Source organism: Elephantulus edwardii, unplaced genomic scaffold (genome assembly GCF_000299155.1).
Source record: "Elephantulus edwardii isolate Elephantulus edwardi_28Jun2011 unplaced genomic scaffold, EleEdw1.0 scaffold00184, whole genome shotgun sequence".
NCBI classification, from domain to species: domain Eukaryota; kingdom Metazoa; phylum Chordata; class Mammalia; order Macroscelidea; family Macroscelididae; genus Elephantulus; species Elephantulus edwardii.
The window spans coordinates 2,072,782-2,098,512 of NW_006399934.1; the positions used below are offsets into that span (position 1 = coordinate 2,072,782).

The 25,731-nt window shown below is 45.1% G+C and overlaps 2 protein-coding genes across 2 annotated transcripts; one reads left to right on the forward strand and one right to left on the reverse strand.

Annotated features, from left to right (window-relative positions):
• Positions 1-1,012: 1,012 nt before the first annotated feature.
• Positions 1,013-4,675, reverse strand: LY6G6F (lymphocyte antigen 6 complex, locus G6F). The gene is made up of 6 exons (XM_006896180.1): positions 4,618-4,675; positions 3,407-3,736; positions 3,064-3,327; positions 1,979-2,134; positions 1,770-1,836; positions 1,013-1,037 (listed from the first exon to the last, which is right to left on the reverse strand). The coding sequence occupies exons 1-6, from the start codon at positions 4,673-4,675 to the stop codon at positions 1,013-1,015; spliced, it is 900 nt and encodes a 299-aa protein (XP_006896242.1).
• A 3,503-nt stretch (positions 4,676-8,178) lies between these two features.
• Positions 8,179-24,293, forward strand: ABHD16A (abhydrolase domain containing 16A). The gene is made up of 20 exons (XM_006896182.1): positions 8,179-8,363; positions 9,342-9,398; positions 10,084-10,150; positions 10,391-10,477; positions 15,082-15,167; positions 17,003-17,076; positions 17,261-17,383; positions 19,677-19,791; positions 19,889-19,990; positions 20,860-20,923; positions 21,231-21,280; positions 21,641-21,764; positions 22,345-22,449; positions 22,663-22,726; positions 23,064-23,120; positions 23,262-23,324; positions 23,438-23,514; positions 23,600-23,698; positions 23,772-23,818; positions 23,980-24,293. Exons 1-20 carry the CDS (start codon positions 8,232-8,234, stop codon positions 24,061-24,063), a joined length of 1,677 nt encoding a protein of 558 aa, XP_006896244.1. The 5' UTR covers positions 8,179-8,231; the 3' UTR covers positions 24,064-24,293.
• Positions 24,294-25,731: the final 1,438 nt, after the last annotated feature.

The following is a 25,731-nucleotide window of genomic DNA, read 5'->3' on the forward strand; positions in this document are numbered from 1 at the left end:
GGGGCATGCATGGGGCCTGCTGAACTGTCTTGCAAGGGTGTGGCCTGGAGTCCAGCTTTCTTCTGCCCAGAGACCAGGTTGTGACCAGTTGGAAACATCAACACCTGTCCCTGCTTCACCAGCCCAGACTTGCCCTCAGTCTGCAGTGACAAGTGACAGTGAGTTCTTAGGCCTGATAACTTGCCCCTCCTAGAGTGCTACAGAGGAATCTGTCTGCCAGCCAGAGGGATACTCCCTTTACCCACAGACAGTGGACAGTCACTGGGCGTCAGTGATAAACTGCCCACCGAGGAGTGTGTGTGCATCTGGGATAAGGAGGGTTCAGGAGAGTCACTCCCCTCTCTGATTCAGTTTTCTCCCTTTCAGTCTAAGGAAACCCATAATCTGATTCAAGGTTCTTGTTTTTCTTTCAGTGTCTTCTCTTATTTATTGAGGTGGGGGGATGTCTGGTTTAATTTGGGGAGGAGTGGAATATTTTTTCTGCTCTCTTTCTCTCTCTCAATTCTACCACCTTTTGGCCTGTTTTCCCTCCATTTCTTTGTCCATCTCTGTTCTCTTAGGCTGACTTCACTCTCTTCCCTTTTTTCTCTCTCAGTTTCTCTCATTTGTCCTTTTGCTTCTCCCATAGTTGATTCATTACTTTTGCACAGGCAAGATCTCTGGACTCCTCTCTCTCTGTCTCATCTCTGTCCACTCTCAGTTCTTCCCTCATCAGTTCCTTTAGGATCTTCTCAATCACCACCACACAAGGGGTTCAAGACCACCCTTCATTAGCTGCTACAGGACAGAAGAGCACACCTTTTCATAGATGGCATCACCAGATAAGGCTCCCCTTTTCCTTCAGCCCCTTCCCCACCAGAGTCTGGCAGCTGGAGACCAGCTGGACTGAGAAATCAACGTTTAGTCTTCCTCTCTTCCACAAAGTCTCAGGTTGCTGGGGAATCCTTTAAGTGCCAAATGGCCAGGGAGATAACTGGTCACACTTCTCAGCAGGAGACGTCACCAAGATTACCTACCTGGTCTTGGGGGCAGGTGGGCTGTGGAATAGTGAAACAGAGAGCCAGATTAAGCATACCTCCATTTTCTTCCATAGAAGAATCCTGATCAAAATGGGGAAATGTGGAAAAGAATTATAAATTCTTACAGAACCCAGACTTTCCGGAGCCACTGGGACTAGACAAGCCCCCAGAACTACTACCCTTGAAATGTCCACTTGTTGTTGTTGTTGTTGTGTACCATAGAGTTGGAACCAACCCATTCCTGACCCTCCAGTGGGTTTTCAGAGGCAGTTAATCACACAGTAGGAGATTGCCCATCCTTCTCCTGTGGAAATGCTCACTAAATTTTCAAAAAGAAAATATCCCCTGATGTCTTCTTTGAAGCAAAAAAATATCTCACTCAAATGAATAAAGCCTCTGCCTTGAACACTGTGCTCATTTTTTTTTTGAACACTGTGCTCATTTTAAGAATTGTCTGTATGAAAGCATATTGACAGCAGCAGCTCAAAATATTAGATAGGAAATTTAGGGGGCAAGAAGTTTTTATTAACGGAGGAGGGCTAATCAAGAAAAGGAGGGTGCATAACTTGAAGAATGTAATCAATGTTACTGGATTGCACAAATGAAAATTATTGAATTGGTGTCTTTTCTTTTTAAAAATTAATTCACCTAAAAAAAAAAATCTCCATCCTCATCCCCTATTCCCAGTGTCTCCCCTCCATCCTCAGTCCCTTCAGGGATTTAAGCTTGTGCTCTTTATTTTCTCCTCACCGTAGATGAGCCAAATGGATGTTCTCGTAGACTTGGATTTCTGGTTTGAACTGATGAGTTGAGGTATCTGGGGAGCAGTCATATAGGGTAGGGAAATGAAGGCACCAGATAACCCTGAGCTATGTTCCCTGCCACCCTCTTTCCCAGAAAAAAGTGAGGTGTGAAAGGCAACCTCACAACCTTCCTTCTTCCCACTGGGGAGGACTCACCTGTGCACTGAGTCCCCTGCACCCTGCGCCTCCAAAGCATGATGCTGAGAGTCAGGATGGTGACAGCCTGGCCTGCCACGAGCAGCAGTGTAAGGATCCAGGGCATACCCCAGACTGTGGAAGGGGCACAGATGACAGGAGAGGCATCCACAGGGGCTAGAGTAAGGGCAAGATAAGAGGGAAAGAGGAAGGCAGGTGCCCAAGGAGAAGTTTCCTCCAGAGTTTAATGGACTCTTTCAAAACATTTTGTGCTTTCCTGTCCCTAATCCTTGTCACCTCCTGTTTTGTCCCCTTCCAGGCCTCCCACTTTGATCCCATGATACACCATCAGTATAGAATTGCCCTCCTGACAAGTAACTCCACAGAGACTACCAGCTATAACTGTGCTTCTCTCCCTTATCCCTTCATAGTAAATAGTATTCTTTAATATAATAAAAATAAAAACTAAGGAGCCTTCCACTTATACATTCTTCCAGTCACTTAGCAAATCCGTAAACATTTGCTGAGCAACCACCTCATGCCAGGCACCATATAAGGTGCTGAGGAGGAAGAAGTAAGAGATTTTTCCAGTTACTGCACATTCGTTGGCCTTTACTTACTGAAATAAAGGCTTTTCACTTCTCCCTCCTGCCTTGTAAATGGATTCTTCCACACTCAGCATTCCTTCTCTGTATGATGAACTTTTTATTGTAAAATAATTATATATATAATTTTTTTTCTCCTTCTGCTTTCACTGACAATGGGCCATTATACTAACATCAATGCATATATCCTTTCTTTTTTGGGTTGTTTTTCCTTTTTTTTAAAATATATCCTTTCTTTAAAAAAAAGAAAACCTCCTACTGAAATAAATCTTAGTGTTTTCCTCTTCACTTGGGCAATTCCAAAAGAGTCACAAATTAATCTAATCCCCCTACTCTACCAGAAGTCATCCATCGCCTTATGGATAAGACAATGGGTCTGCTCCCCCAGAAGTCATCCATTGCTTTATTTGGCCAGTAATAGCTTGGCCTCCTGTCTCACAACCTTCTCTAGCCAGCAAGTATGGAATATACCCACCATTCCTTCCATTTCTTTCAGTTTACCTGTCAGGCTGAAACTGATTCCTTTGTTCTGAGACACAAAGCATCGGATGATTCTTGGTCTGCGGCCTCTGGACTCAGGAAGCCCCTCCCCAGGACACACTAAGAGCAGGGCTCCCCTTTCTCCCCAGAAGGACTGTACACGGCCCTTCACCTGCCCCTTTCCCTCCAGCCAAGTCACAGAGTCCAGGTGTCTGGGAGGAATCACAGAGCACAGGAGGACAGAGCAGGGAGATCCATGTGCATCCGTTGCAGATAACTGGGAACCTGTGGGGAAAGAGAAGACCCCTCAGTTCTTTGTGCCTCCCCACCCCCTAGTGGCCCAGGTTTGTATGCACCCACTTACCGCTGAGCACAAAGACGTCATACACCCTCCAGTTCTGGTACCTGTGGTGCTGGCCCAGCACAGCACACCAGTAGCGTCCAGCATCCCCCTCCTTGGTCCCTTCCAACCATAGAGAGTAGTTTCCCAGTAGTCTTGGCCTGGATTCCCTTCCGAGTTTCCAGGGGTCTGGGATTGGTCTGGCCATTTGGACTTGGGTCACCAGGGAAGTAGAGGAACCTGTTGCAGAGCTTCGGAACCAGGACAGATATTCGTCCCCATACAGGGTAAGTGGTGAGGGACATGGAAGCTCCATCGTCTCCCCTAAGGCCACATAGATGGGTTGGATGTTCTCTATGGGGAGAAGTGTGTATGAGACCAGAGATCTTCAGGAATGACAACTCCCCACTCAACTTCCAATCTTTAACTTCTTCTCCTTTTAGGGTCCCTCAACACTAACCTGGCTGGTGAGCACATTTTTTGTTTTGTTTTGGTTTTTTTTTAAGGGAAGTCAAAATGCTATAATTCAGGTTGACAGCAAGACATAGTCAATCAGAACAGCTTCTGAAACATACTTGCAGGCACCTCCGCCCTGAGTTTCACAGCTTTAGGCCAGTGTTACAAAGCTCTCAGTCCTGCCAATTATGGCTCTCCCTATCAGTCTTCCAACTAACTTGGGCAAAAGGCTCTTCACTCTGGCTCACCAGCAGAACAGCCCCAAGGTCCACTCTGCCTCACATCAGGTCTCGTGTTCTCTACTGTGTCTGCTATGGCTGCTGCTCACCTAGGCCCTGGTCTGAACAGTGCAAGACTCTCTGTGCCTAAGGGACACATTACATCCTCTTGCTTCTTTTCTGTTGGTGATGGTGAGCACACTTTTAAAATAACAGCTTAAAGAGGTTAAGGGACAAGGGTTTTCTTCCCCTTTTCTTAACCAATGAGATGATCTGAGAGGGCAAAAGGAAAAAAAGTCTAGAACAGTTGGCAAATGCCTGTCTCTCTTCATCTCATTTCTCTTTTTCTGGAAGCATTTATTCCTCTATTCATTGTTTTCTAAAGGAAACTACATGGCCTAGACCCTTACTGTCTAATACCTTCTCCTGTGCTAGAAAGAAGAGGCTACTTGGCACAAATCTTAAGTCAGATACTTAACCCAGAACTCTAAGGAGAAATAGCAGGAACCCCTTTCAAACCTTTGAAACAGCTCAAGGACTCCCCCTCCTTCTATTTCTTACCTGAAGAAGCCTGGGAACGCTGGCATAAGAATAAAAGAAAGACGAATAAAACTGCCATGAGGAGAGCCTGCCGCTGTTTGCTTGTGCTGGGGCTTGGTATACTCAGGGAGGAAACAGTCTCTAGATAAAGGCCCACACTGCCCGCACTGGAGTGACATGGGCCTCTGGTGGTCATATGAATTCTGGAGAGATAAAATTCAGCTGCATGTTCACCGGGGAAAAGTAACCACCACCTCTTGGTCCTGAGAGGGGGGAGGAAGGGAGGTGAAAGAGGGCTGTCTACGCTACTTGGAAAACCACCTCTTAACCCCATCTGACTCCAAATAGCTGGGTACTTGGATCAAAGACTGTCAATGCTAAAAACCTGCACAAAAAGGGCCATGATGTCCATCTCCCATTAGTCAGGAAGTACATTCTGTGGTCTGTTTTCCTGCCCTAAGAGATAATAACCATGAACGAAGGAGCTGAGTTGTCATGTTGGTCTACAGATGCCTCAGCATAAGACTGAACACCCAGTTAGAACCCCATAAATGATCTGGAATGACTTGTCTTCTAGTTGTCTGGCACACCACAGACCTTTTCTGATGAGCACATGGTAAATACACCAAGTTATTATCCACAGTAATGGAGAAAGATAGCAGGGACCTGGAGAAGTTACTGATTCATCCTTCTGACCCTGACAGGACTCTCTCAGGGCAGATCTTCAAACACTTGTAAAACTTTGTAATGTGTCAGACTTATTGTGAAAGTCCATGTGCAATAATGAATGAATGAAAATCCAACTTTTCCGTGAACTTTCATAACTAAAAGAAATTATTTTTTTTAAAAAAAAGAAAGTCCATGTGCAACAATGAAAGAATCTTTTTAAGGAGAAAAACAAATGGGGGCAAGGTTGGGAGGGAAATGTGCAACAATGAATGAATGGAAATCTAAGTTTTCTGTAAAGTTTCAAGAAAATATCAATAAAAAATTAATATAAAAATTTTAAAAGTCCACTTACTTATATTTTAATATTATTTTACTTTTATTTTTCCTTGTGTGCCATCGAGTCAGATCCATTGGCATAGGAGGAGACTACACATCCTTCTTCAGCAGAACATCTGGTGGATTCAAACCTTGTGCCTTCGGTATTGTAGTGCAGCTTCTTGCCACTAGGATACCCGAGCTAAATTTAAAATTATTTTACATTAAATATGCCACACATACATAAGATATAACACTGTGAAAGCATGCTGAGTGAAGTAAGTCAGTCACAAAAGGACAAATATTGTGTGCTTTTGCTTATTTGCCATCTATAGAATATAGAAGTGCGTAAAAACCAAACTTTACTAGGATTATCTGGGGCAAGAGGAAGGGAGGAGGAAAGGAAGTTACACCACTTAGGGGACACCAAGCTTTTGTTAAGGGAGATGGAAAAATATAGGAAGGACAAACAGTGATGGGTGAGTAATATGATGAACATAACTAATGTCATTGAACTGTACATATGAAGGTTGTTGAAACAGAAAACTTGTTTTATTTACATATTTATCACAGCAAAAACTGTTTTTTTTAAAAAGGCAGTATGAATAAATAACCGTACAATGGACAGCCATAAGACTAAGCAAACTACAATAACAAACAACAGAGCTGATGCTAATAAACCTAAAAACTTGTTGAAAACAACAACCTCAAACAACAAACTCATTGTCATTGAGTTGGAACCAACTCATAGCTGATCCTCCAGTGGGTTTCGAAATCGGTAGATCACACAGGAAAAGATGTCCATCTTTGCTCACAGAGCAGCTGGTGGATTCAAACCAGCGGAGAGGTGAGCCTTTGAGTTATTAGCACAATTCTCTAAGAACTACACAACCAGAGTTCCCTGACAAACCTAAGAAGATTAAATAGAACAACATTCAAACAGCACATAACATATTATGTAAAGTGCAAGAATATGTAAGACTAAATTAGGGAGTTAGTAATTAGGATAGTGCTTCTACTTTGGGTGGAGTAAGGAGCTGGTAAAGATGTCCTCTTTGTTGGGATGTTGATTATATGGATACATTCATTTGGTGCTCTCAATTACTAACAGATAAGCTGTTAGTTTGAAGGATAAGCTGTCATGCTCTGGTGGAAGAAAGGCCTGGTAAAAAAGGCTTCCTTGAATCCCAATAGAGTGTAGTTCTATTCAGGAACACAGGGAACCACACTGAATCAGAATCAATTTGATGGCAGTAAGTAAGGTACAAAGGAGGAGGACAAAGCAAACCTGTTAAGATATAGAAAATTACCATTTCAGTTAAGGACCTCTCCAAATTACTGACAAGAGTAATGACGTCAGTTTGAGAACCAAGGTGTGTCTGATTCAGGCCATACATAGTTTTTCCTATTACTTGTTATGCATCTGAGAGCTAGAAAACAAATAAGGATGACAAGAAAAGAATTGACACCTTTGAGCTGTGGTGTTGGAGAAGAGCACTGAACATCCATCCCATGGACAGACAGCCAAGAGAACAGATCTATCTTAGAGATGGTGAAGCTGGAGTGCTCTTTGGAGGCAAGAACGATGAGGCTTTCCTCACATACTTTGGGCATGTTGCTAGGAGGGTCTATTTCTTGGAGAAGGACATGATATTAGGAAGGGTGGAAGGTCGGTGAAGGAGAGGAGGACCCTCAACCAGGTGAACTGACAAGGTGACTGCTGCAATGGACTCTGTGTGTCCGGAAGTGTGAAGACAGCGCAGGACAGAACAGAGTTCAGATCTTTTGTTCACAGGGTCGCTATGAATCATACTCCACAGAACCTAACAACAAAAACGTATACTTGGTAAGATATAGGAAATTAACATTTCAGTTAACTCAATTTGATGTTTTAAAATGTTACACAAATGCTATTCTGACACTTTGTTTTTGCAATCACTATGGTTTTCAGTTTTCTACTTGAGTAAGAATGACTAATTTTTTTTTTCACAAACAGATCACACATTTTTACAACACTGCCTTGTTATCCATGGCCCGAGTGTTGATATTAGGTGTTGTGAGCTGGTTTTGACTTAACAGTGACAACGCATGCAAAAGGAGCACTGCCCAAAAGAGTTTTCTTGGCTGTCATGTTTACAGAAGCGGATCACCTGCTGTTTCTCCTGTAGAGACACTGCTTAACAATGCTGAGCAGCCCAGCAATTAACCGTTGTGACACCAGGGCACCTTGACCACGGTGTAGCTCTCGAATTATCCAAGCCGCCTTTACTTCTTCAACCACTTTTGCTACTTTTCTTTATGTACTCGCGCATTCCGTTTATTTAATTGTTTCCTTGTCAAATGTTCATAATCTTACCCCTCGCTCCTACTCTCGCTGGAGAGTCTGCCAGGAAGAAAAAAGATCTAACTATGCTGAATACTTTTCTAACGCTCTGCATTCCAAACGCCTCCACACTAATTTCTGACCATTGCTGAATCCGTAGCCCACCGGCGCGAAGCTCTTCTCAAAAAGTGCTGAAAATGTTCCGACTCGCCACGAGGCGGAGCCAGTACGCGCTGACGTCAAGAGCACGCAGTTCTTCAGCGGCTGGAGGAGGGCGGGGCCAGCCGGGGGACCTGCTGCCGAAGGAGCAGCGGCCCTAGCCGGGGCCATGGCGAAGCTACTGAGCTGCGTCCTAGGCCCCCGGCTCTACAAAATCTACCGAGAAAGGGACTCAGAAAGGACTCCATCGAGTGTCCCTGAAACTCCAACTTCAGTTACCACCTCATCTTCCAACTCCTGGGTGAGTCGAGTTTCTCCCCACCGATTAATAACATGGTACTGCCCAAACCTCTTTGCGGCCTTTGCTTCTTAGAAGTGCTCATTATACGAATAGGGGGAGCTTGTCCAGTTGTCCACAAAGTCTGAAATCTTTGTCTTTCATGGATTAAAGTCATACTTAAGGGCCTAGCTTATATATTGCTGTTTGTGTACCAGTTTGTCATTTAGATTTCCATTCCTGGGATTTTCCTCTCCGCGGCCCCCACCCTGCCTGGTGGTCTCAATTGACTCTTAAACCCTAAAAGAGACCCTCCACCGATCCAGGAGCTGGTGGATTTTTCCGTAGTTACCCAGTTTCTTCTGCCTCGGTGATTCTTGGATGCTCTTCCCGCTCCGTTTATTTTCTGTACACTGGCTTGAGTTCCAAAATGACATCTACATTTCCTGTATCTGCCCCTCCTTCTCTCCCCAGTTTAATCTGGAGACCCCAAGTCATGAAAACTAGGGATGGTGGTAGGCTGTGCCTCTAAATATGATCTTTTATTGTTGTTGTGGGTGGTTTCACATTATGTTTACTGTCCCCTACAAACTGCCACAGTCATCCGAAAGGTCTGTCTCATCCGTAATCAACCTGCCTTATTATTGATGCTCTTACAGCCCTCTTAAAGTTGTCCTGGTGTCATCTTTCTTCGCTCACATCCCCATATGCACACTTTCACAGCCCTGGGTTGTAGAATTTGAACCTGAGTTGTAAAAAAGGAGCAAAAGTCTCCCCATGCTTCTTTCACTTTTGCTTCCATGTCCAGGTCCCTTGTACTTCCTCTCTGGGGTGGGAAACCAGGCACAGGTTGGAGGTGGGAAAGAACGGCTTCACATTTGCAAAGGGAGGGATGTCCTGGGAAAGTTATCTTTGAGATCCAGAACTAGAGGGGACGCCTCTGGGTTTCTATAAGTGTATGCTGGTGAGCAGGGTCCTTAATGAGCCCATCTTTCTTGGCAGGATTCATACTATCAGCCCCGTGCCCTGGAGAAACATGCCGACAGCATCCTGGCGCTGGTATGTCAGCCCTGGCATCTGGGACTCACTGCATCTTTTAGACTTGTCTGCCCTTTTGAACTTAGTCCTCCCTAGGCTGGAAGAAGGCAGTGTCCTGAAGGTGGGGGATGCTCTGGACTCAGTAGCACAAACACACACTCTCTAGTGCACATACTTAGCACTCTTCTTTGGTGAACCCCCATTTCTCTAGGGCAGCCTGAGCCACAAGGAAAACATCTTTACCCTGGAGACCATCTGCAGGTTCTAAGTCCTGCAGTCCCCAGTGACCTGTCCTCCCTGGCAACTAGCCTCCTTGGCTGCAGAGACAGCTGTTCTCTCTGGCTGGGTTCCTATGGTGACGTTTGCGCATCTCTTGGAGATCAGGCCAGGATCTCCAATTGAGATCCTGAGCATGCCATTTGAGAAAGCTTGATTAACTTGAGTAAGGAGACTAGTCTTTAAATTTGACGGACTTATATCCATCCAGAGGTGATTGCAGGGGAGGAGGATAAGAGCTGTTCAGCAGACACCATAGCCCCTACTGTGTACTTGATGTTATGCACTGATACAATAGCTTAATATTATACATGATTGGCTAGCCTTGAGTTTACCCACCTTGCTCAGAAATTAGGTCTAGAAATAGCAGAACTGTGGGTTTGTGTGTGTGCATATTTATTGACTACTTGTCCCCATTTCTTTGCTGTAGGCTTCAGTCTTCTGGTCCATCTCTTATTACTCCTCTCCCTTCGCCTTCTTCTACTTGTACAGGAAAGGTCAGTGTGTTCTCAAAGATGGTGGGGGAAGCGGGCAGATTGTTGGCAAATGCATTGGCCCCCTGAAGAGGAAAGGGGGCCTGTGAGGATGGCTTGATTTCCTTCTTCCATCAAGCATCTTCTTTCTCTTACAGTGTAGGTATCCTAAAAAGTGGGTATCATTTGGAGATTGGGCAGTTGGGAAGAGAAGCTAAAGGGCAGAGGGGAGAGCTGCTTATGTGGTCCATCTTCCCTCCCCAGGTTACTTGAGTTTATCCAAAGTGGTGCCGTTTTCTCACTATGCTGGGACGTTGCTACTGCTGCTAGCAGGCGTAGCCTGCCTCCGAGGTAAGTGGAGGGGAAGCCTGGTTTGAATCTGTCCATTATCACTATGTATTAATTAAGTAACTTCTACAAATATAGTTGAGTGCTACCTGGGGAGGGGATGACTGAGAATGAACTAAGACATAATCTTTTCTTTAAAGGAATTTAGTCATACATGTGAAAAATAAAACAAAAAACCTAGAAAAGTTTGCCATTTTCTTGGAAAAAAGTACACATACCCTTGAAAGACCTCAAACCAAACCTACCACCCTCTGATTGATTCTAATTCTTAACAACCCTATGGGATAGAGTAAAGCTGTCCTGTAGAGTTTACAAGGCTGTAAACCCTGATGGAAACAGACTGCCACATCTCTCTCCCACAGAACAGTTGGTAGCCTTGAATTCCACCCTTTGAGGTTTGCAGCTGAGTGCTTTTAACTAGGATGCCAGGTTCCTCCATCATATACCCTTCCAACCATTAGCTCTATTCATAGATATCTACTAGAGAAACTCCTGCACATCTGTAAGAGTATATAGCATGCAACATTGTCTGTAATAATCCTAAACTATAAACCCCTCTGATGGCCAATAGGATGGATAATATTAACATTTTGTGATAAAATTGTGAGACAGAATACTTGCTAATAATACAAGGGAGTGAACTGGAGCTACACCAGCCATGCAGATGAGTCTTACAAGCATGTTGAATGAAAAAAGCTGGCCACAAAATAATATATACTGCCTGTATTTGATTATTTAAAGTTCAAAAGGAACTGGAACCCTTACTCACTGTTGGTGGGAGTGTAAAATGGTGCAACCACTGTGGAAGGCGGTATAGCACTTTCTCAAAAAGTTGCAAATAGGAATACCTACCATTTGATCCAGCAGTTCCTGTACTGCGAATATAGCCCAAGGAAACCATAACTACCACCCAAGCATATATACGTACACCCATGTTTATTGCAGCTTTGTTCACAATAGCAAAGAGTTGGAAACGCTCTTAGTGCCCATCAACAAACAAATGGATAGAAAAACTGTGGTATATTCACACAGTGGAATTCTAAGCTGCATTGATAAACAACTCATGAAATATTCAAAATGGGTGAGCCTGGAGGACATTATGCTGAGTGAAACATCTCAGTCACAAAAGGACAAATACTGCATAGTGCCACTGTTAAACGGGACTGACATCGGGGTTGGGGGGGAAACTGAGAAAGATGGGATTAATCATATATACTGCATTGAAACAGATGAGGGAGAAAATTGTTTAAAAGAGTTATGTTATTAGGTATTATTGTCATGACAGGAGTCCAGAATGAAGGCTGTATAGTGGAGTGGACTTGGGGAGGAGGGGGTGGATTGTATAACAATGAAAGAATTTTTCTTTTCAAAAGAAGAGCAAACTGGGTGGGGGGGTGGAGGTTGGCCAGGGAGAAAAGTGCCAACATGAATGAATGGAAATCTAAAGTCTCTGTAAATGTTCATTAAAATGAATAAAAATAAAAGGGACACATGTATATGACATAACACTAAAGAAAAACAAAGGCATGATTATCTTGAAGGTCAAAGGAATGATTACCTTTGAAGGGAAAGGAGGAGTATATAGGATACTAAGGACTCCTGGGGGAGTGGTGGCTTTGTTCTCTTTGTCGATTTTGGTAGTAGCGTCATGAATTGGCTCTGAATTTTTTTTAAACTGAATATATTTTATGTATGTATGTTGCATCTCACAGTTAAAAAAAAAAGACAAAGCAGATCCATGATTGCTGGTGAGTGCAAACAGGAAAAGCCAAGTGAGAAGAATGCTTAGAGAAGAAGGCTGATGGGTTACAGCAGTTGGGGCCAGTCTGGCATGAGGACCTACCTGTGACATTTACCCCCACATCTTCAGATGAGGCTTCTCTCGGCACCCTATTGACAAGTTACAACTTAATTTTTAGTTTCCTTTATTTCTAATTTTTTAGAAAAAGAAATTTAAATACAGAAAAGTTCAGGGACTAAAATTATCAAAAAAGAACAAAAATGCTAATATTTTATGATAATCTTCAAATACTATTTGTGTTAATGAAGTATTACCATGGAGTTAGGAGTTCCCATTGGTTCCCCCCCAACCCCACGTTCTTCAGAAGTCACCACTGTCATCTGGTGAGGGTGGTTTTTTAAAACCCTTCCACATATAAAATCTGTATACTTTTCCAAACTATGTGCCTCATTTCATCAAATCTAAGCTGCCATTAGTTGTAAAATGCATCCTGATTTTCAAGTATGAAAAAAATACGTCTTTGAACTAATGAACTATTTGGTGCAACCACTATGGAGGCAGTATGACATTTTCTCAAAAAGTTGCAAATAGAAATACCATTTGACCCAGCAATTCCATTACTGGGAATATACCCTAAAGAAACCAGAACTGCCACCCAAGCAGATATGCACACCCATATTTATTGCTGCTTTGTGCACAATAACAAAGAGTTGGAAACAACCCAAGTGCCCATCAACAAATGAATGGCTAGAGAAACCCTGGTATATTTACACAATGGAATATTATGCTGCACTGAAAAATAAGGACCTCATGAAATATTATACAAAATAGGTGACCCTGGAGGACATTATGCTGAGTGAGATATCTCAGTCACAAAAGGACAAATACTGCGTAGTGCCACTGTTATAAAACTGGACTGACATTGGGGTTGGAGGGAACCTAAGAAGAGAGGAGATTTTAAAAAAAGGGGGATAAATAATGTATACTGCATTGAAACAGATGACGGAGAGAACTGTTTAGAAGGAATATATGATTAGGTATTACTGTCTTGACAAGATTCCAGAAAAAGAAAAGGAAATGCATGGTAAAGTGGACTGTGGACTTGGGGGATGGATTGTATAACAATGAGAGATTTTTTTTTCTTTTCAAAGAGAAAAGTGACCTGGAGGGGAGTGGTGGGCAGAGAGGAAAATGTGCAACAATGAATGAATGAGAAATTAAATGGGAAGAATATGCTATAAAAAATAAAAATTAAAAGAAGTGAAAAAAAGTAATGAAATATAGTGACTATACACAATGCATTATATAAATGGCAGTGATCCATACACAGCATTCTACTTCCATTCTCTATTGTTTTGGGGTTTACCTTTGATGATGAATTCTTTCTGATTTTACTTTATAGTACATCACTTTCTGAAATTATCTAATTTACTTATTTATTAAACTGCAAATATCTTTAACTATGAATCATAGGTGGATAAATTGTGTATTTATACATGTTGTTGTTACGTGCAGTGGAGTTGGACCTGACTCATAGCTGACCCTCCAGCAGATTTTCAAAGGCTGTAAATCCCACAGGGGATGATTGCTCATCTTTCTCTCTCAGAGCAGCTGGTAGATTATTACCGCCTACCTTTGGGTTGGCAGAGCAACTCCCTACCACCTGAACACCAGAGCTCCCTATGTTTACATAGAAATAAAATGTTTTTGTATATAACTATATATTATTTACTTCCAACCAGAATGCCATTTCTGTGAAGGCCTGGTGGTTAGGTCTTGCTTCTTTTTTTTTTTATAATCTCAGGTTTTTTTGGGTTTTCTTTTTGTTTGTTTTTTAATTTTATTTTATTTTTGTGTGCGTGTACCGTCAAATCAGATCTGACTGGTACAGGAGGAGATTGTCCCTCCTTCCCCGGCAGAGCATCTGGTGGATTCGAACCGTGCACCTCTGGGATTGTAGTTCCAGCTTCTTGCCACTAGGCCACCAGAGCTCCCCGAGGTCTTGCTTCTTGATGTTTCCCATGTGTAGGATAGTAATTGGATCAGCATTTGGGACTCCTCAGCATTGAAGGGAAAGTATCAGAGGGGCCCAGTGAAGAGAGAAAAGTGCTAAGTGTTAAGGATTATTTCTTTTTGTCAGAGGGAAGTAGAAAGAAGTCAAGGTGAGAGCTATCCAGGAATTGGAAGGAGGCCTGGGACAGGCCCAGGAAACAGAGATGTAAGTACTTTGAAGGAATAGGAAGCGTGTTGAGTGGTGTAGTTGATAACTGAGGAAGAGTAATTTGATTCAATCAAGAAGTGATTATGGGGTGAAAGTAAGAGACTATGAAGGCATATTGTAGGAGGTTAAAGAAACAGCTGTTGTTGTGTGCCATTGAGTTGGAACTGACCCATAACTGACCTTCCAGCAGGTTTTCAGAGGCCAGAAATCACAGGGGAGGAGATTGCCCATCCTTCTGTGGAGCAGCTGGTGGATTTGAGCCAGATGCCTTTGGAATTACAGCATAGGTTCTTATCATTAGGGCACCAGAGTTCCCTGTGAGGAACAATAGACTATATAAAAAAGAAGACAGAAGGCAAGCAAGCATTGGAGAAAGGTGTCAGTAAAATTCGGAAAATCCATTTTTGCAAGATTATGAACATCCTGGAAAATGAAAGGTCAATAAAACAGACTGAAGAAGCTAAGGAGAGGAGGATATAAAGGAAGTTCTGTTTCTGTAGCTCTGAGGCCTTCAGGTCCTTTTTCCCTTCCTTTTCCCAGGGCTTTCTCCTTCCCCACCCTCAATTCTTTCTCTATAACTCAGGTATCCTGTTACCCTTTCCTGGGGTTAGCTAGTTATCCTGTTTTCTATCCTCTCTTTTCTAGGTATTGGTCGCTGGACAAACCCCCAGTATCGACAGTTCATCACTATCTTAGAAGCAACACATAGAAACCAGTCTGCAGAAAACAAGGTGAGAGGTTCTGGGAAAGGTGCCAAGCAGGTCCCTGGCAGCAACTTCCTCAGCTACCTTCCCAAACTGTTGGCTGCTGGCTTCTGCCAGGAGAACAATGGGTTTGCCATCCACCACACAAGTTGTTTGCATATTTCTCCCTTCCATAAATGAACTGCCCACCTGAGGAGATTTTTCCACCTTACCCCTTCCACTGGCATTTCCTGCCAGAATAGTTTCTCAACTCCCCCACTCTCCATCTGTAGGAGTTGTCTAAATGTAGAATACAGCCAGTTTCTTACAAGGGAGTTTTCTTCCAATCACAGTAGCTCAGTTTTGTAAATTTTTGCTTATTTTTTTGCTCTATGAGTTGAACTTCATACTAGATTTGTTCAGGGTAGGACAAGATGGACAGGTGTGCCCAGGAGCACAGACAGCATGGCCCCAGGAGAGAGCTAGGCCATCGCACAGTGTCCTTGGAGTTGTGCCAGCCCAGCAAGTGCTGGAGTGTGATTATCTTTGAGAAGGGGCTTTGGGGGCCCATAAAGCCCTTCCTATAACACAAGATTTCTGGGATCAAACATTTATGACCAGTCATCGTGTTACTGGTTACTCCACGCCACACTTTATGGAGCTGTGTAATGAAGTTCTACCACGCCACAGTCTGAGGCATTTTGCATTCACCCTTTCTGATCCTCACAACCACCACATGAGATGGCATTATTACCCTCGTTTATACATCTGAGGAAGCCAGGCAAACAGAGGTTAAGTGCCCCATCCAGAGTTAGAGCACAGAGGTAGCTGAGTCTGGATTCAAGCACAGGTCTGTCCTGAGTCTGTCTGAGATGTACTATTATTCATCTTGTTTTGTCATTTATAGCTTTATGCTGCTTTTCTGTCACTCTTTTAGTCAAGTTATTTTTGAAAATGTTAGAAAAGAAGTTCCCTAGCAAGGGGGGAAAAAACCCCGAAAAAACAAAACCACACTCCCTTCAAAATAGAATGCTTGGAGCTCTGGGGGGTGGAAGAAGGAACACAACAGTTTCAGACTCTTCTCCCACTGCCCTCAGAAAGTATGGACACTAGTGGTGTCACCAGAGGCACAATTGGTCTCTGTGGCAGCACTGGCCCATGGCTATAGGAGTTAAGGGAAGGGAGCTGGCTTTGAGGATGGAACAGAGAGGGATTTATTTAAGATACAACCCTGGGTCCAGAGGAACCTGCCGTGACTTCCCTTCTCTCCCAGTCAACCTTGGCACATTGATCCTCTGGGGATTTCTGAGCCTCCAAGGCAGCTCCCAGTAAAGAACTCAAATGAGGAAGGGAGTCTGACCAGCCAGCAGGTCCTCACCTGCCTCCCTCAGAAGGCCCACACCCTTCCTGGGGTTGGCTAGTCTTGGGTTTTTGGAAAAGCATAGAATGTTAGCTCTCCTCAGAAGAAGATAGGTTGGCCAGTCCTGTTACCTATTAATGCAGCTTCTCTTGCTTGGTTTTTATCAGAGCTTTCCATCTGTAAATAGGAAGGTTGTTGACCTCTGCTTGTTCTCCCCAGTGATGTGTAGGGCTAGTTCTCTGGGTAATGAAGGTGTTGAGATTGGCTAGTTATGTTGTTGTTATTAAATGCTGCTGAGTTGACAGTGACTCATGGTGAACCTCTGAACAGCAGATTGAAACCTTGCCGTGCTCTGCGCCGTGTTCCCAGTGTCCACCATGCTCAAGCCATTGTTGCAGTCACTGTGTCAGTCTGTCTCCTTGAAGGGCTTCCTCTCTTTTGTTGATCCTCTACTCTTCCAGGTGGACCTCCACAATTCTCAGTTTTCCCTTGCTCACCTCCTTTCTCTTTCCACTCATCACAGAGACAGCTTGCCAACTACAACTTTGACTTTAGGAGCTGGCCCATTGACTTCCACTGGGAGGAGCCCAGCAGCCGGTAAGGCCTCAGTTCCTTTACTGTCTCTTCTCTGGAACCACCTGGATGCTCCCTTCTCTGCCCTGTCTCACTCACTCCATTTGCCTCTTGAGCTCCATTCCTGGACCTTATAGTCCTCAAGACCTTAGACATCCAGGGCTGCTGCTCCTGCCTCCATACTTCCTTACATCTTTCCCTTCTTTAGGAAGGAATCTCGAGGGGGCCCTTCTCGCCGGGGTGTGGCCTTGCTTCGCCCAGAGCCCCTGCATCGGGGGACAGCAGACACCCTCCTCAACCAGGTCAAGAAGCTGCCTTGTCAGATCACCAGGTGGGAAAGGGCAGAGAGGAAAGGCTGGCTGGGCAGAGGGGACAAAGGGCAAGGGCTTTGGAGACTGGGCACTCTGGTCTAGAGTAGCTGTCATTTATTGGTCTAGTGTTGTGTGTTGCTTGTGGCAAAGTAGTTTTTATGCATATTTGTGTGTGAAGAAAGGAGGCTCAGAGAGAAATCCAATCACACAAATAGTGAAGGAAGAGCTAGGGTATTGACACAGTTCTCCAAGGCAAAAGAAGAGCTCTCTTTTTAATGAGGCAGAGCAAGGCATGGTGTTGAGGGTATACATAACTTGTTCCTGGAACAGGAAATGGTGCTCATCCATATGCTTTCCTGATCCTGCTGTTCTTGGCCATCCCACCTCGGACAAACTATTTGTCCCCTCTGTGCTTCAGTTTCTTTATTCCTGAGTAGCCTGCCTCACAGGTTGTTAAGGAAGTTAATTATAGTAACATATACTGAAGGGATCCCATCTTGCCTGGGTGGTTGATAATACAGTAAAAACAAAGAAAGAAAAAAAGGCACACAGTCAAGCCTAAATGCATTGCAGTTATAGATCGTAATGATGATAGAATGAACAAGTAACTACTCCTGTTTGTAGTGGAGCACTGTCTTAGTTCTCTAATGCTGCTGTAACCAAAATGTCAAAAATGGTTGGCTTTAACAAGCAGGAATTTAATTTTTCACAGGTTAGGGGGCTTGCTCATTGTTGCTTGGCGCCGTCAAGTCAGCTGTGACTCATAGCAACCCTGTGATCAAAACAGGGAGATCATGAGGATAGCGCAAGATAGGACCACAGGAAAAAGATAATCTCTTTCCATGCAATTTACAGCCTTGGAAGCCCAGGAGAGGGTCAGTTATGATTATGTTTCAACAGCAGTGAGTAAGAAGGCTCAGAGGCGACTCCTAAGAATATGGAGAAATTAAAACTCATTGCCAAGACCAAATCCACTCATAGCTAGCCATCCAGCAGATTTCTGAGGCTGTGAATTGCACAGGAGGAGATTGTCTATCTTTCTTCCTCAGAGGTGCTGAGCTGCTTCCACCTTTCTAGAATATTAAGGAAGTAGATTTAGTGGTGGTTGTAAATGGTACTTTTTTGTCAGAGAGGTAAATCAGATTTGGGGTTTTGAGGGGGTTGCTGCAAAGGATCATACAGTTCAGTCCTAGGAATTGTTGCCACCTTCTCAGGCCAGTCTCTACCATATGAGACTGTCCAGGTTAATACATTTGCTTAATAGATGTTTACTGAGCTTCTGCTCTGTGCCAGGCCAGGTGCCTACTTCATGTCAGGTCCTGGGGATATCTCATTAACAAATGGGCCAGGAACTTGCCCCAGTGGCATTTGCAGTCTTATTTGGTGTTTTTGAAACTGAACATCTTGACCTATTATCGAATCTCAAAATCAATTTAAGAAATTTAGGAAGCAATTTTTTAAAAGGATTGTTTAATTTGAGACTTTCTTAAGTTGTATTTATACATTAGCAGGGATGTGTGGTTGCACTATGGTTAAAGCACTCAGCAGCAGACTGAGAGGTTGGCAGTTCGAACCCAGCCATTTTGTGGGGGAAAGAAGTGACAAGCTCCTTCTGTTGAGACAACAGCCTTGGAAACCCTATTGGACAATTCTGCTCTGTCCTAAATAGTTGCTATCTATGTATGAGTCAGCTATAAGTTTGGCATGCATAATAAGTAAAAAAGAGGGTTTTTTATTAGGTCTAGAAAATATTATAAAACTATTTGATCAGAATTATCTCACAAAGGTTGCCGTCAAGTTGACTAGGCTCAGTGGCCCTGTGAACAGTGGGTCTGAGCCCTCCGTTATCCTGTGCCCTCCTCACTATCTCTGATGTACTTGAACCCATTGTTGGTTTTGTTTTTTTTTATTTTATTATTTTTGTGTGCGTGTACCATCAAATCAGATCTGACTGGTACAGGAGGAGATTGCCCCTCCTTCCCCAGCAGAGCATCTGGTGGATTCGAACCGTGCACCTCTGGGATTGTAGTTGCAGCTTCTTGCCACTAGGCCACCAGAGCTCCCTTGAACCCATTGTTACAGTCATTGTGTCAGTCCATCTTGTTGAGAGTCTTCCTCACAAAGATAGTAGTTTTAAAAAAAGATTAAAAAACCCACTCTAGTATGTATATTATTTCATTAAATCTTGAAAAAAGAATGCAGAGTTCCGAAGGTCAAGGATATAGCACCCCAAGAGTCTGTCAATGCTAGAGTTGGGAGTCCCCCAGGGAAGTCCCGGTGAGGCTGGGGTCATTAACCCCTTGTTTCCCACAGCTATTTGGTGGCACACACCCTGGGGCGTCGGATGCTATACCCAGGCTCTGTGTACCTGCTTCAGAAGGCCCTCATGCCTGTGCTCCTGCAGGGCCAAGCCCGGCTGGTGGAAGAGGTGAGGCCCCCCCTCCCGTTTCCCTGTCTGCCATACCCTCTACCCCCAGTGTGGCCCTCTTGCCCCTCACAGCCTGCTGTTGCATCTCTCCCCCAAGTATAACGGGCGCCGGGCAAAGCTGCTGGCCTGTGATGGCAGTGAGATTGATACCATGTTTGTGGACCGACGGGGGACAGCTGAACCCCAGGGACAGAAGCTGGTAAGTGAAAACAATAGAGCCCACAGGTGGAGTGTTGGGAGGGAAGAAGAGGTTCTAGGCACCCTAGCTCCACAGCAGCCTTGAGGAAACTGACCTAGGATAACCTTATCTCCCAAGTCTACCCCAGAGCCTCTTGATGTTGGAAAATCCTATGATAGGGAAATAGGCGTTGGCATTTAAGGACTAACAAGTCATAATCAAAACAGTAATAACTTAAACAGCACTTCCCACAACAAGGTTTATGCTTAGTCCTCATAACAGTCTAGTAAGGTAGTTACTGTTTACATTGGCCCATTTTACAGATGATGAAACTGAGGTACAGAGTAATTTTATCATTATCTTACAACTAATAAGTGGTGGAGTCTGGCTCCATAGCCTTCTGCCTCCATGTGGCAGCCATGGGAAGAACCCTGAAATTGGCATCCAGAGAGCTGGTCAGAGAATCTGTGATTGTCCTATATCTCTTGGGACATCACAGAGGTAGAATTTATCTGGCCATAGCTGGAGCCCAGACAGGAAGAAAGAAATAGTCTGCATAATACACAACAGACATATATGGAAATGTTACAGAAAAAAATTTAAAAAATTATAAAGGGGGACCCATTTCTTAGAGAGAACCCCTTTACAGTTTTCTGAGGAAAAATAAGCCCCTTGCTAGATGGCTTAATAGTTCAGTCTGGGGGACAGATTTGCCTAATATTGTATCTACTTTGCTTCTCAATGTTTGGGGGACAATATGTAATGAGAAGGCTCTCTTCTTGGAGAGAGCCGGAATCTGCTGTCCTTTCCTTGGAATGCTCCCACCACTGCTCTTCCCATCAGTCCAGCTTGAGGCCTTCCCAGCCTATCTTCCCACCTTCTTCCCACAGGTGATCTGCTGCGAGGGAAATGCAGGGTTCTATGAGGTGGGCTGTGTTTCCACACCCCTGGAAGGTAGGCCCTGGCCCAGCCATCTTGTCTTTTGGAATGTATTGTCCCCTTCTTCCATGCTATGATAATTGTGATCAGTTTCCATATCTCCCCCTGCATTACGTTAGACTTTGTTCTGTACATAATCACACACTGCATACAACCACACTTTTCTCTGCTGCTGCCTGTTCTGGGAAGGCTTGGCATTAGCTGTGTGTACTATGTGTAGGGTTAGAGGAAATTAGAGCGCATGGTCCTTCTGATCCTTCCCCCAGGGCAGGAGAGAAGGTATGAATCACGATCTCAGTCTGTCCTTCCTTCTGTGTTACAGCTGGATATTCAGTCCTGGGCTGGAATCATCCAGGCTTTGCTGGAAGCACGGTGAGTCTCACTGGAATCTCATTCTTTCCCCAAAGAATCGTTTGTCTCACTCTGAAGATAATGTTCCTTTCTTTTTCTGGATAAAGAAGGAGGTTGTGTGTTTCTGTGACACTGTCCTGTGACCTAGGTGCCTTGTGCAGGGAGGCTGGGGAGGCAGCATGGAAAGCCAGGATTCTCCTTAACAGTGGGATTATGGGGTAGACCTCATTGTAAATGGCCATCTTCTGGGGTGAACAGCCTTTCCCACCATCCTTCTAAACTTTGCCATCTATTCCCAGGTGGCTCCAGGAAGGGTTGGGAAGGCAGTGGTAGTAAGTGAACTGGGCTTTGGGGCTGATATGCTGCTGTCTTTGCCTCCAGGGAGTCCCGTTCCCACAGAATGAGGCCAATGCCATGGACGTGGTGGTCCAGTTCGCCATTCACCGCCTGGGCTTCCAGCCCCAGGACATTGTCATCTATGCTTGGTCCATTGGTGGCTTTACAGGTACTATTCTCCCTCCCTTTGACACACTGGAGGCCTTTCCTGCCTACCCTCCTACCCCCAGGAAAGGTGGAGAGAAGCCCACGGTGGGCTGAGCTGAAAGATGGGGAAGATTGGGATCTCCCTTGTGGACTTGGAAGAGCAAAGGGATCATATTTATATGTGTTTCACTTTTATTTTTTTCCCCAACCCTTATGGCTAGTTATTAAAAAGAGAAGTGGCTTCCCCTCCATATTTCCTTTCAGAGGGGAAAGTCTGTCCCTTCGGAGATGTAACTTTCTAATAAATCTATCATTATTTTACCCTAAAAAAAAAAGAAGTAAACCAAAGTTTTGGGATGAGGAGATCAGGGAGAAAATGAATGCTGCTTCCACCACTCTGTATCTGATGCTCTTTGAAGAATGTTCTGTTTATACGGTAGCCTCTCTAGATAGTGTCTTAGCTAAGGAAAGTGAAAGAGACAAGGAGAGACCAAAGATAACACAGTAGGAAAGAAGAATTTAGCTGGAGGGTCAGCAGACAAGAGTGGGATGGTGGGAAGAGACCCCTCAGCCCTCACTCTTCTTCTCTGTCCTGGTACCAGCCACTTGGGCAGCCATGTCCTACCCAGACATCAGTGCTGTGATCCTGGATGCTTCCTTTGATGACCTGGTGCCTTTGGCCTTGAAAGTCATGCCAGACAGCTGGAGTGAGTCTAGCTCTCATTTCCCGGGCCTTCCAGGGAAGCAGTAGATTGGAACAGAAGAGGGAGGTGTTCTAAATGGGGATGGTTCCTTTTATCATGGCTAGGGAACATGTTCCCCTGTCTTAGGGCTCCAGTCCTCTCTTTCCATGCACACCAGGACCTTTACATTGAGCGAGGGTTTTATCTCTGCCATGCCTTCCCTTTTCTCCACTCTAGGGGGTCTGGTGACCAGGACTGTGAGACAGCACCTCAATCTAAACAATGCAGAGCAGTTGTGCCGGTGAGTGCACATGTCCCATAGGGCTTTCCTGGATGGGCTGACCCATGAAAGTAGTGCTCAAGTACACGGGGCGGGGGCCAGAAAATGACTGCTACTCTCCACACACTACTCTGTCCCACATCCCAAGGGTTAATGCCTGGCACAGTCAGGGATCTTCTGCCAGGGCCGACTTGACCTAAAAAATTTCCATTTTTAAATATCAGGGCAAAGGGCTAGCCATAGGCCTTGCTTTAAGGAAGGGGAGAATGCAGCCAGTGCAGGGATAGGATGGGGGCGAGCCACTTGTCACCTGTCTGCCCCTGAGTGCTCCCTTCCCACTGCTGTGTCCTCACTGAAGGTACCAGGGCCCTGTGCTACTGATCCGGAGGACGAAGGATGAGATCATCACTACCACGTGAGTGCCCAGCAGCCCCTGCCCACCTGTATCCCAGAGAGCTAAATCACTCCCCACTTCTGTCAACCATCAAACCTGATTATCCAGACCCTTTCTCCCCGACCTTCAGTCCTCTCCAGTGGACCTTCCTTTCACCCCCAGGGTTCCTGAGGACATCATGTCCAACCGAGGCAATGATCTCCTACTAAAACTCCTGCAGCATCGGTGAGAGCAGGGGAAGTTGTGCAGGTGGACACGTGGACACACACAGACACAGGGAGGAATGATCAGGAACAAGGAGTGAAGAGAATTGGGTTCTGATCTCTCCCCGTGCCTAGGTATCCCCGAGTCATGGCTGAGGAGGGCTTGCGAGTGGTGAAGCAGTGGCTGGAGGCTTCCTCACAGGTGGAAGAAGGTAAGAGTGGACCCAGTAAGGCCTTTTGGTGGGGACCAGGAAGGGGTCAGGCTACTGATGGGCCTGCCTCTCTCTCCCCTTCCAGCCTCGATTTACAGCCGATGGGAAGTAGAGGAAGACTGGTGTCTATCTGTCCTCCGCTCCTACCAGGCAGAACATGGGCCTGACTTCCCCTGGAGCGTGGGTAAGTAAGGAGGTCCTGGGGCAAGAGATGGAGGAAAGGGGGGTGAATACCCACGTGTGCCTCTTCTTTGCAGGAGAGGACATGAGTGCAGAGGGACGGCGGCAGCTGGCTTTGTTTCTAGTGAGTTCGGGTGGGAGGCATGAAGGTGTTGGATGGCAGCTTCCTTGGAGTGAGTGGGTGGTGGGCTCAGAGGTCAGAAGCTGGGCAGGACGTCCATGTTGCTGCCCCCATGGAGCTCTGCACCTCACTACCCTCTCCCCACATCTGGCCTCTGTCTTCAGGCTCGGAAGCATCTGCACAACTTTGAGGCTACACACTGCACCCCACTCCCAGCCCAGAACTTCCAGATGCCCTGGCACCTCTAGGAACCATCCTGGGACTCATTCTGGAGGATTGGGTTGGGAGAGGGCTTGAAGAAGGACGCTCTTACTTGTGATTCTCCATTCACGTTGCTGTTTGTGAAAGTGGGAGACCATCCCCCTTCTCACTGTTCTTGCACGTTTCTTCTCTTCCACCTGGCAGTACTCCCCCAACACCCACCCTGCATTAAATTAATGGATTATTCCTAATGATTAATAAAATGGTATTTTTTCTAACTGGCTGGCTGGTTGTGTGACTTCCTGAATGTTTAGGGAGCCAGGGGCTGGTGGTAGGAAGAACTGTGGCCTCAAAGGGTTGGGTCCTGAGGACACCTCACTCCCAGGTGGTAGAGTTTTAACCTTCCCCATCACTGTACCCTCAGACCTCCAGCCTGTAACCTGAGCTGTCCTCATGTAGTTAGTTGGTCACTGAGCATAGTCCCTTCTGGTGTGTCTAACATGCCCAAGCTGTGTAGCATTCTGGACAGCCTCATGGCCACCGCCCCCTTTCTCACTCCGCCTACACACAACCACCCAAGAAACCCATGTCTACCTCCTCACAGGCTTTACTGTTCGCAAAGCACATCCTACCATCTGATTTCACCTGCTTGCTCTGTTAATCTTCAAGTCTAGTCTGCATAAGTTTCCTCATCAATAACCCTCAGTTTTCCTTGCTCAGCTCATTCCCATGGGGAATGAGGGGCAGTCTACCTGCAACGACTCCCCCAGCAAACCCTGCACCCTCCCTGTGTCATCAAGTCTCTACTGACATATTTTTTTGCAACTCAACAAATACAGGGCCTAGGGGAGCTCTGGTGGCCCTAGTGGCAAGGATCTGCAACTACAATCCCAGAGGCGCATGGTTTGAATCCACCAGATGCTCTGCCGGGGAAAGAGGGACAATCTCCTCCTGTACCAGTCAGATCTGATTTGACGGTACACTCACGCAAAAATAATAAAATTTTTAAAAAAACCCAAACAAATACAGGGCCTGCCAGGCACCAACAACTTGTCCTCCCAAAGCTACACTTGGCATTTTTAAACAACTGCTCTGTTAGAAGAATATTTTTAGATGGGAACTGAGGAAGTCGGTTCCCCTATAACTTCCATCCTGTTTCTAATTTCTTGGATGTCTTAGAACCTATCAGTTTGTGGCCTGGCTACCTTATTCCTTTGGAAACAAACCCTCTTTTCCAGGGGAAACTCCTCAGGTTTACCACCCTAGATCCTCTGTTTTGAGTAAAACACTTAACATGGGCGGCAGGGTTCTGATGTCCTAGATGCATTACTCTGGCTGATGTCTGTGTCTCCTCAGATCCCTATCTTGCAGCTCCTCTGTGATCCTGGAGGCAGAGGAAGAATAGGGGCTGTAAGCACCCCAACCTTGTCAGCAGCACCTGAAGGGGTAGAGGGTTGTACCTGAGACTTAATAGGTGATAAGATGCCTGAAGGTTGAGGTCAGCTCTCTAATACTCCAAAGCCGGCACCATCAAGTTAATTCTGAGTCATGACAACACTCCACTAGGTTTCCAAGGCTATAAATCTTAATGGAAAAGGATTGGCCATCTTTCTCCTGTGGATTTGAACTGCCAACATTTTTATTAGTCCACATAATGTACAATACCCACAGAGCTCCTTGTAGAATGCTCCATCTTCAGCCAACAGCTAGTGGAC

What these genes read in the sequence shown, in the direction of transcription:
- ABHD16A (XM_006896182.1), top strand. Translation starts at nt 8,232, where the DNA reads ATGGCGAAGCTACTGAGCTGCGTCCTAGGCCCCCGGCTCTACAAAATC. An exon ending in CTGCCTTGTCAGATCACCAG is followed by an intron (nt 17,384 to 19,676) that starts GTGGGAAAGGGC and finishes TGTTTCCCACAG; the next exon opens with CTATTTGGTGGCACACACCC. An exon ending in AATGCAGAGCAGTTGTGCCG is followed by an intron (nt 22,727 to 23,063) that starts GTGAGTGCACAT and finishes TCCTCACTGAAG; the next exon opens with GTACCAGGGCCCTGTGCTAC.
- LY6G6F (XM_006896180.1), bottom strand. Translation starts at nt 4,675, where the DNA reads ATGGCAGTTTTATTCGTCTTTCTTTTATTCTTATGCCAGCGTTCCCAG. An exon ending in GCGTTCCCAGGCTTCTTCAG is followed by an intron (nt 3,737 to 4,617) that starts GTAAGAAATAGA and finishes TTCTCCCCATAG; the next exon opens with AGAACATCCAACCCATCTAT. An exon ending in GCAGGGGACTCAGTGCACAG is followed by an intron (nt 1,837 to 1,978) that starts GTGAGTCCTCCC and finishes ACTGCTCCCCAG; the next exon opens with ATACCTCAACTCATCAGTTC.